At 46.0% G+C, this 10484-nt stretch overlaps 1 protein-coding gene across 1 annotated transcript; it reads left to right on the top strand.

Moving 5' to 3' along the window:
- Positions 1–578: 578 nt before the first annotated feature.
- LOC119698714 (ankyrin repeat domain-containing protein 9-like) lies at positions 579–6531 on the top strand. Its single transcript, XM_038131032.1, has 2 exons — positions 579–1773; positions 5938–6531. The coding sequence occupies exons 1-2, from the start codon at positions 901–903 to the stop codon at positions 5944–5946; spliced, it is 882 nt and encodes a 293-aa protein (XP_037986960.1). The 5' UTR covers positions 579–900; the 3' UTR covers positions 5947–6531.
- The last annotated feature ends 3953 nt before the right edge of the window (positions 6532–10484 follow it).

Below are 10484 nucleotides of genomic sequence, written 5' to 3'. Positions count from 1 at the left end.
TCTGAGAAATGCTTTGATCAAAGCTCCCCACCTGCCAGTGGGGTTTGGCCATTAACCTTTTGTTTATGCCCTTGCTGTGCAGCAGGGGCACTCCAGGTATTTCCTTGCTAAACAAAGGAAGGCATTTAAACCTAGCAAGCAATCTGCTTCATGACTCTGGGCACCGTTTCTGCACACACCGTTTGACTCTTTTCTCTGCAGAGATTAATGCTGGCATCTTAAACATTACTAATGCCTTATAGACAATCCATTAACATCAGTGTCTCCTAAGTGGCCAGCCATACCATTATTTATAAAATAGGGATCCTTTCCTAGTGCTAGCGCTACCAGTCCCTTGATTTCCCGAGCATGGAATCATGCCTATAATCAGCTGTGGAGTATTTTACACTGCTACATATTTTTTACTATGGAATGAGCTGTGTGTGTGTGAGTGACACGAAAAAACCCCCATAAAATAGCAGAATATTGCTATTCCACTTGCTGCAGTGTATGAGCTGATCTGGTTAGACATGAAATGCAGACAGAAATCCGCCTCACCTCTCAAGCTAATTTTAGTCTCTCCCTCTGTTCTCTGTGGCTGTGTGTGTATAAAATCACTGGCAGTCTGACAGCGTTTCAGTAACCTGTGCCACGCGCAGAGCGGGATGTACTCACCAACCATCTGCTTGCATGGCACGGGTTAACTGAGCCTGTGGGATTGTGCTTACCTAAACAAAACCACTGCAGTGAGGGGAAAAACAATGAATGGGTGGAGATGATCAGCCCATGCATTCCAGCGAGTGCAGTCCAGGCAGCAATGACAGCCTGAAGGTTGCAGCAGCATCGGGATCAGCATTCCAAGTGCACCAATCTTACAGTCTGGAGTGATTTTACGTGGAGCTGTTCTTTATTTGCTGAGCCATGGCCAGTAACCAGGCCAGCCTGCAGGATGATCAGAGCAGGCACTGCAAGTTCTTATCCTACATGTTCTACCAGGCTGTGAGAGATCACAAGCCTGTGTGGATGCTGGAAGACATGAGAACTATGGAGTATTTTTACTGGGAGGAAAATGCCAGCCTACGAACCTACTCACCTTCAGAAGCCCTTCTCTATGCAGTGGTGCATAATCACTTGCCTTATGCTCAGTATCTGCTGTCTCATTTTCCAGAGGAGGCTCTCAAGGTGCCTGGGGAACACTTCTGCTATTGCCCATCCTCTGCTCCTCACCTGGCCATGGCGGTCACATATGACAGGAGAGATATCTTGGGACTGATCATCAAAATTGCACACAAGCTCCCCAGCTTGAACTCCTATATCAATAGGGCTGGCTGCTTTCATCTGGAAGATGGGAAAACACCCCTGCACCTTGCCTGCGAACTCCTGAGGTCAGAGACGGTCCTCATCCTCCTTGGGAACGGAGCATCTCCCAGGATAGAAGACAGTAAAGGGCTGACCCCGTTGGACGTCATCCTGGAGCAGATGTGGGACTCCAAAGTCAATGTCGCATCAAAGAAGCTCTGCCTCGACTACCTCTTGCTCTTCATGCCCAACCCACAGTTTAAGATGCGGAAAGTTCTGCAGGAGCATCCAGACCACTGGACAGCTTTGCTGGGAGAAGACAAGTTCAACAGCCTGGTGGGGAACACACCTGCTTCTTTATATCTGCAAGCTATGCAAACTATTCTTCAGACTCTTCCCCCTTCCCACTTCCCTAAAAGCATCCAGGAACTACCTATACCTCAGGCACTAAAGCCCTTACCATCCTGTGGCAAAAAGCTACCAGCGAAAAATGTGGTAAATGTTTTTCCTTGACTTTATTCAATGGGTCTTGGATTTTCCAAGGCATCTTAGAGGAGCTGGTTATCCACCACCCTCTGCATTTTAGTGTGATTTTAGTACTTAACCTATTAGGCTATGCTGGAAAATCCAATATTTTGTGACAAGATTTTAAATGTCTTTTCTAACTGATTGCAGGCACGGCACTTTTAAAGGCAAAAGCCTTCCTTGTTTTCTGTTTTGTTGTGCATGTGAAGGGTTAACTGTAGTTGAGACTGTGTTATGTTTGGTTTCTTAGATGTCAGCTGGTATCAGTGTATCTGAATTCCCAATTGATAACTGTATCCTGTGTAATGCACCCGGTTAAAAGGAATTACGTACCCAGTGGGATCTTTAAATGGTGTCACTGCTAGAGCTGGGAGAAATACCATCCCCTACCAACAAGGTTCAAACATCAAGTTTCCTTTCTAACAATGCTCAAGCATCATTCGTAATAACCACAAAGTGCATGGCTGATGCTGCAGGGATGCAGAGGCAGTTCCTGCAGGATAACTGATCCTATTGAGTTACTTTACAGAAGGTCATGGTGTGGAGGGCATGAGTTCAGAGAGGGGCAGTGTGTGTATATTCCTGGGGGATGGGAGATAAAGATCCACAGAACAGGAAATGGGAAGCATCCAGTCTCACCTGGGAGCGAGGGGGTTAAAGGCAATCCCAGCCCTGATGCCTCTAGAGACTTGTGCAAGGGGGAAGGAATCATTTTCCCTGCTGTCCAGTAAACAAATGGCAATGGGAGCAGGGACATTGGGAGCCCTGTCTTTCATATGTGACATTATTTCTCCTTGGCTTGTGTTTTGGAACGTATCTCAACAGGAGATGAGCTGGCTAACTTGATTTCCCAGTGGGTCTCAGAGCCACAGGCATTTGTTACTTATCCTAAGCTGGGGTATGTGTTCTGCTGTTAAAAGTTGTTACTTGCTGTCAATTAGAGTGTTTTTGCCACCCAGGTCCACACAGAAATCCTGATCCTGGAAGTTACAAAATGTTCCCACTAACTAGGCACTGCAGGCAGGGTGAGTTTGCAGAAAGCGGGGCTGGGTCTGGGCATCCTTCTGGGTAGCTCTGAATCACACTGCCCTCTCTGCTCAAGGCACTGGTCCTGCTCTCCTGGCTGTTCTCAGCATCAACAGAGCAGTGGCAGAATCCCATCTCCCTTTGGGGGACATCCCTTATTTTGGACACCAGCGTTCCCCACTCCTGGAAAGCTCAACCCTCTGTTCTGCTGAAGTAGCACAAACTCACTTCCCCCACCTGCACTGGGCAGCAGTGGAGAACTCACTCTCTTCTTCAGCTGGATTTGGAGCCCAAGGCTGTGGGGCACAAAACACTTTCCACAGGCAGTAGCTAAGAAAGATGGGCAGTCAAATCTCAATTGCTTTGTGCAAAAATGGCTCATGTCTCATCTGGCTGATTCCCTGCCTGTGCCAAGGAGGCCGTGCTGGACCTGCTCCCATCTTTGTGTCAGTGCAGGGAGCACTTCCATTTAGTTTCCCTCTGCATGGGCTACCTCCTGTGTGCCAGGACACTGGCAATGCCAGCCGTGGCCAGGTGGAGAGGCTGCAGAACATGCCACTCACAGCCACCTGGACCATCCTTTCTGAGACACTGGGATGCCCCTCCCAGCCATTTCTTCCCACATGCCGTGGGAGGACCTCAGTTCCAGTGTCACCTGTGCTAGGCCAGGTGAATGAGCAGCCTTGCTTGTGAGGTGGAGGAATTGTCAGCCAAGCCCTAAAAGTGGCAAGCAGACCATGAAGGGGTTAATCCTTCTCCTGAAATCCCACATCTCTGGTGCTGCAGTGTCCCTCCACCCCTGCCCCTGGGGACTTAAATGTCCTTCTCCATCTGTGTCTATTCCTCCTTGTTCGATGGGGAAGGCTGCAAATGGGGAAATGCAGGGTCAGCGTTGGGTGAGGGTTTTGGGGGAAGGCTGCGCTCGACAGCTTGTGCTGCAGACAGAGGCTGTCACAGCTTGGGAAGCAAAGCAGAGCCCTAGGCAGATTTGCATTATAAGTGGTGGCTCAGCTGCTTCTGCCAAGCCCTCAGGCTCCCCAGCACTGGCACATACTCCCCCGAAAACCCGGAGCTGGAGGCAGAGGACAGAGCAGGCTCTCGCTGCCCATGGCTGCCCAGAGTGACTGTGCAGAGCATGGCCCCTGTGGCACTCCGGGAGTCCCGAGGAGCAGGATTGGGTTTGTCCCCAACAGCACTGCGGTATTTCATCCGGATGTTGGTGGGTGAGAGGCGGAGGAGGCTGATGAAGGATATTATTAGAATAGTAATTAGGTCCTAGAAGCAGAGATCCCAGGAAAGGAGAAAATGGAAATCATCCAGTACTATTGCACTGGCACAAAACCATGTGAGTTTCAGTGCTGTGAAGAGTTTCAGAAAAGACAGGAGGGAGGGGAGGGCTGTTCATCTTACAAATCCAAGGAGGCAGGTGGGGACTGTTGGCATTAATGCCAGCACTTTCTATTAAGGCAGGAGGCCAGGCTCAGAGAGCCAGAGCAGCCCACTGGGAGCAAATGAGTGCAAAATGGTGCAGGGGTCTCTTGTTGGCTGCAATAGTTGTGGATCAATGCAGAGGTCAGGAATCAGGTGCTTTATGGCTGGGTTTGTAGCAGACAGCAGGATGCTTGTGTGCATTCATTTGTCCATGTGGGAGGCTCCCCTCAATCCACCTGCCAAGAGAGAGGATAGAAGATGAATTGTCTTGAATAGTTTCTTTCTGGGACATTCCTGTGACTGGTGCTCCAGCCTGGAAGAAAGCTGCTGATGGCCAACATGTAAAAATTCTGGTGTGTCCAGCCCAGAGTATAACAGGCAAGTACCCACACAGGAAAGATCACTCCACATCCCCCTCATTTCTCCTTTTCTTGACCATTTTAGCAAGAGATCAAGCACCAGCTGGCCCTCAATCACATCGGGCCTCCCATGTGCAGTCCCAGTGGGACAAAGTTTAGGGTCATTAGCACTGTGGTGACAACTCTTTCCATCGCCTGTAGCAATGTTACAGCAGGATGGGCACTCCTGCTGCAATAGGGGAATCTTCTCCCTAGACCCTGTTTGCTTATATTATGGTGATCTGCTTGTTAGTTTGAGATCCCATTCATCTTCTTTGTCAATATAGTGACATGACATCATCTATGGCCAAATCTACCTCAGCCCCAGCTGTGTTGGCTTTTTCTCTCCATTCTTTCCAAGCCAGGTCATTAGCAAAAGTAAACTCAAAAATATTTTGCAGTATTTTCCAGCAACCTGACTGTCTTGAAAAATCCCTATGCTTGCATGGCAAATATGTTGGTGACTTTGTTAATCAAAAAGGGTGTTGGGTGGTGATGTTTACATTCGGCATATCTGCATACTGAGTAAGCGTCGCTCAGATCTGTATTTCTGAACTTGGGAAAAAGAATAAACACAAGAGAGAAACGGGGAGAGGGTAAAGTCTTTTCTGATCTTCGGATTGAGGTTGGTTCTGCAGGTTGCATCTCTTTAATTTCAATTTTGAGGAGCAGCATTGTAAGGATCTGAATTGTCTGTATGTGTGAACCTTTGGTTTTGGTGAGAAGTACTTCAGTGAGCGCAGTGGGGCAGAGTGAGTGAGCGAGTGAGCGAGAACATGCAGGTGTGTGTATGCATGTGTGTGTCTGCCCTCTTGTCACATGTGTGAGTGTCTGCCCTCTTGTCGCACGTGTGTCTGCCTGCCCTCTCCTGGCAAATCCGTAACCGACTGGCAGCTCCCACCCACTGCACTCCTCGGACCAGCAGTGAGCGATGCCCTATGGAAGCAGCCTTTTCACGCGGTCAGTGTGTGTGTCCCAGGCCCTGTTCTGCTGACAGGTAAGGACATTTCTTCTCTTGGAAAGGGGCAGCAGTTTTGCTCTTGAAATGGGTGTTTTATCCTCGAACACGAAGCACAAGGGCTTCTGCTTGCCGGCAGCTACAATCATCCAGCAAAGGGTTTGTGATGCTGGCCACAGTTTATTCTAGAACTTTTTTTTTTTTTTTTTTTTTTTTTTATTTTTAAATCTCTTAAACCCACATCTTTGTCTTTTTCTGGGCTGCCAGCAAAATTCAGGTACATATGACTTCCTAACACTATGCTTCTGTCTATTTCTGCAGCATCATTAGCAGGAAGGACAGGCCAGATTCTGACCTCAGTTACACCTGCCTACACCTGAAGTAACGCTTTCTAAGTCAGTTCCATCACTACTGATGTTTGTTGGTCTAAAGGAAAACAAACTGTTCGTGCATTTGTGTTCTTCAAGGCTCCATAACTCTGACTTTAGCATACAAATAAATGTGGCACTTAATCCCTGAAAATATTTTTTACATTTTTTGTACTCTGAATGTATATAGATATATATTTTCCATCTCTAACATCAATGGCATTTCCCTGTTCTTAGTTATCTTGGCGTTTCTGGAATCAGCATGGCAGTGACAGATACTGTTGGTCACTTATTAAAACTGAATGTTGCCATTCCCAAGTACAAATGAATGTTCATTGTATGATACAACTTTCTTATAAAGCCATACTTCTGTAATTTTGGTTTCTCTTTTTTTAGGGCGGGAGGAAATCTTCCCTATAATTGTGTTTGCACATTACTTGCTGTATGATTAAAGATAAAACAATTGTAACATGCTAGAATATATTATATATACGTAGCCTGATATAATTACGTACACGAGCTGTGAAAATAATTTAATCTTGATTGTATTAATATAATAAACTTGAAATATAAAATTGATGTGTCTTTTATTAGCCAACTGATCAAAACCACCCACTAGTATCTGTTGCTTTTTCTTTGGCTTATCTTATTGTTTGATGATTTCATTCTGACTGCTGAGCCATTGTCTCAAAAAATGTGCTCTGAGCAAAATAATATTTCCCTTCTCAGGCTTACAGTAGCTGACTGTGCTGTCAGAGGATGACCCCAAGGGATGAGGTGAACCTACACTTCACAGATCTGCTGAAAGGTGGTGATAAATCAGAGGGTGGGGCTCAACAGGGGTTGAATGGTAATTGGTTTCAGAGATTTTACTTTTTTAGGTTTGAGTTCAGTTTATGCAGCTGTTTCCCATGAACACAAGAGTGCTGGTAAGCGTGCTTTTCCTTCTCTGGTTTGTGCGCCATCAACCAGCTCCTTTCCTTCCTCAGATTTTTCAGTGTACAGGAAGATGCCCTGGCAAGGTTTCCAGCACCAGCCTCTCCTGTAGGCTCAGCTGAAGGTCTTCAGGCAGATGAGCACCTCTCAGTCTCTGTGCTCTCCATGGGGTAAGGATCCACCAGATTCTGTGCCAAAACCTGAACCATCCAGATCCTCCTCTGCTCTGATGAAAACAGCTACCCAAAGTGTTTCAGGTGATGGGTCGCTGGTTTGGATGATGAGGATGATGATGATTATCACGGGGTGTAGACTCCAGTGCCAACTGTACCCACAGATCTCCTCAAGGCACATTAGTACATGCAGGCTATAACCATGGGATGACTCCTTTGAGCCTGTGCTTGCATAGTATGTTACTGGTTTCATGGAAGAATGCAGAGAGGGACATTTCACTGATCTCATTTAAAGAAGATCAAGACTATGTCCTTTCCTTCACAGTAGGAGATTTATCTCTAACTACTTCACCATAAGAATGTGGTCCCCAAAGGTGTAGTTTTCTGGCTTATTTGCTTCCATATTTTCTGTGTTTGAGAAAGGGAATCTGATTTAGTTTCTCTTATGCCCTGGCATCTCTGCTGGGGCTGACCATTAGGGAGCTCCAGGCTGACGCATCCCTCAGAGGCAGTCTCATGTAGGGTATCGGGTTTTTTACAACTGTAGCTAGTTAGAGCCCACAACACCAGCAGGCAGCAAGACAGGGATTTAAATAGAGCGATTTAAAGGGTATATTCCCTTGCGTGGGGGGAAGCACTGTCACAAGCAGATGATGCACTGAGCGAAATCCTGCCCACGCCTCAGTTACTTGGGTGCACCTCCCTAAGTGAGTCACCCCAAAAGCAGCTGACAGGTTTGGCATGTCCCACACTGTCCCGTGTCTCCCTGGCCAGCACAGCAGCAATGCCCTGGGGGAACATGCTCTGCCTTCTGCTGCACCACCACTCTCAGCTGGTGACATGGATGGCCACCAGGCTTCAGCTCCCAAGATGCCTGCCCTTGTCTGCAGCCCTTTGGGAGCTGCTTTGAAGCCAAGAAGCCAGATTTCTTCAGGGGTGACTCCTAAGCAGTGCTTGGTCTGGAAAATCAGCTATAACTTTTTTCCTAGTAAAATGTGTGTGCATTTCGCTATGGATTTGCTGTGTGAAGGAGTTTATTGCTGGTGGGAAGGCTTCTGGTGAATTTCATGAGTTCGTAGAGATAAGAGAGCTGTGCTCTGTACACCAGCTCTGCCCACCCACGCAGATCCCCGAGGAGAACAGTGAGGAGGAGGAATGATTATCACAGAGTTGTCAGACTCATGCAAGAAAACCTGGGAGGAAGAAAGGGAAGAAAAGGGTTGGGAGAGGCTGTATGGGAAGATGCCTTGTGGGAAGCAGATCCCACAGCTGAACAGAAATAGGGAAAATAGTCTGGAGAATCCCAAACCACAGTACAAGCTATGAGAAACACAGAAACCTCCCCCTACCACTTTCTCATGGAGCTTGGCTTCAGGGTCACAGAGAATATCAGGATGATAAAGAAGAGGCTGATAAAGATGATAAAGGATGATAAAGAAGAGGCTGACAAGCATTAGAAAGGAAATAATCACTAGAGCTGACTGAGAATTAATGTTTCTATTCCACCAAAACCAGCAATATTGCAAAATACACTTCTGTTCTAATTCAAAATGAAAATTCAAACTATCAAAACCAGTTTTACAAGGAAAAAACCTGATCCAGATCTATCAAGATAATTCTTAAAGATTAGTAAAATTTTGATAATGTAATACTTGGCTTTTTATTCTTAACAGTGTTAAAGCACTAAAAAATAATCAAATTATTATAAAAATACCCCATTTCTTTTGATAGCTGAAAGTCTCTGTTCAGATTCTCTTGTACCAGAATTTTTGTCAAAATAGGAATATAAAGCCCACGGTGCTGGGTGCTCCCAGCATCATGCCATATCTCCAGCACTGGCAATGGGAGAAGCCAGGTAAGCAAAGCACCTTTGCCAGGCTAGGCTACTTTCAGCAATGCATTCCCTACTTAATTCCCTCAGTTCCCACAGCTGTTGGATTGGGGATATTGGAGGCTATACCGTTGCCTAGCCCTTCAGAGTACTCATCTTTTGACCTAGTATCCCAAATTCATCCAGGTCTTTTCTGAGCCTGTTGATACAGTCACATCCATGACTTCCTATGGCAGCAGTTTGCATTTCTCTGCACCCAAGCTCACCTGCCACTTCTTTTTCCTACTCGGTTTAGTGGGGTCCTTCAGGTGCCTCTTTGTGGTGTTTGGATACTTGGAAAAATCCACAGCACCGTGAACACAGAGCTATCACTGCTCACTCCTTTCTCCAGCCACAAGTTATATACTAAACAAAACTGGTTCCCACACCAATCTCCAGGATAGCCCACTGACTGCTGACTCTTCCTCACCCTTTGCCACTCTGTAACCAGCTTTCACTGCATGGAATAACTCCTGTGATCCCACAACAGCTTCATTTTTTTTTAATAATCTTTGGTGGGGAACCTTGCCCACAGGTTTTTGTGAATCCAAGTACCTTATGTTCACCAGATCTCTCCTTTACCCTCTGCCCTTTTGAGTGAGGTAAGTAATTCACAAACAATTCAATTTTTATTAAGGTTATCTTTGCAGTAAAATCTGTTCTGACAAGAGATGGCAGAATTAAAAGGCTTTGTCCATTAGAAGGACCTAAAGATTTTTATGGATTGTGCAAAGTCTGCTTGCAGAAGTACAGCCATGGTATGATTCTTGGAACTGTCCAGTGCAGGTCCAGGAGTTGGACTCAATGATTCTTGTGGGTCCCTTGCAACTCAGAATATTCTTTAGTTCAGTGATTCTGTAAAACATCCTGCCTTGAGATCGCAGGGGAATTCCAGATGGTATTTCTTTAAAAGTGTCTATAATTTTGAGGCTTTGACTGAAGCTGAAAATGAGCAACTACGGGACAAAAATCTCTGTTCTTTTGCCTGGAAGGTGTTAGGGAGTGACAGATCCTAGTTCACAGGATCCTAGTGAGATACTATTTTCAGCTGTGATGCATATATTTGCAGACACTAAACTTCTCACCAATAGAGGTGGATTGCTTGATCAAATGGGGTTTTTTTATGGGACTCCTCCCGTGGGTAGAACTGAGTTTCACTGATAGCTACAGGCTTTGGCTTACCTCTCTACCAGCCTGCAGAGCCCAGCATGGTGACAGACAGAGATAAAATTACATTCCATGTATAATTTGGGATTTCATGAAAGGAAAGTCAAAATGATAGGAAGAAAGAGCTCTGCCTAAATTAGGTTTCTGCTTAGAGGTGTGTTCCCTAAACACTCAGAACACATATGCTTACTTAGGCTCACTCAGATCTGGTGAGCTTCAGGGAAGTGTAAGATACGGCAAGTAAAGCAAATTTGGGATCAGGGAGGCTGAGAGTTGCTTTCCCACAAAATTACCCAGCTCTTCTTTTGCAGAATTAACAGATTCCAGCAGCAGATTGGTGCTTTGTGTTCTCTG

This window comes from Motacilla alba, chromosome 3 (genome assembly GCF_015832195.1).
Source record: "Motacilla alba alba isolate MOTALB_02 chromosome 3, Motacilla_alba_V1.0_pri, whole genome shotgun sequence".
NCBI classification, from domain to species: Eukaryota; Metazoa; Chordata; class Aves; order Passeriformes; family Motacillidae; genus Motacilla; species Motacilla alba.
This window is presented reverse-complemented; position numbering and strand designations above follow the sequence as displayed.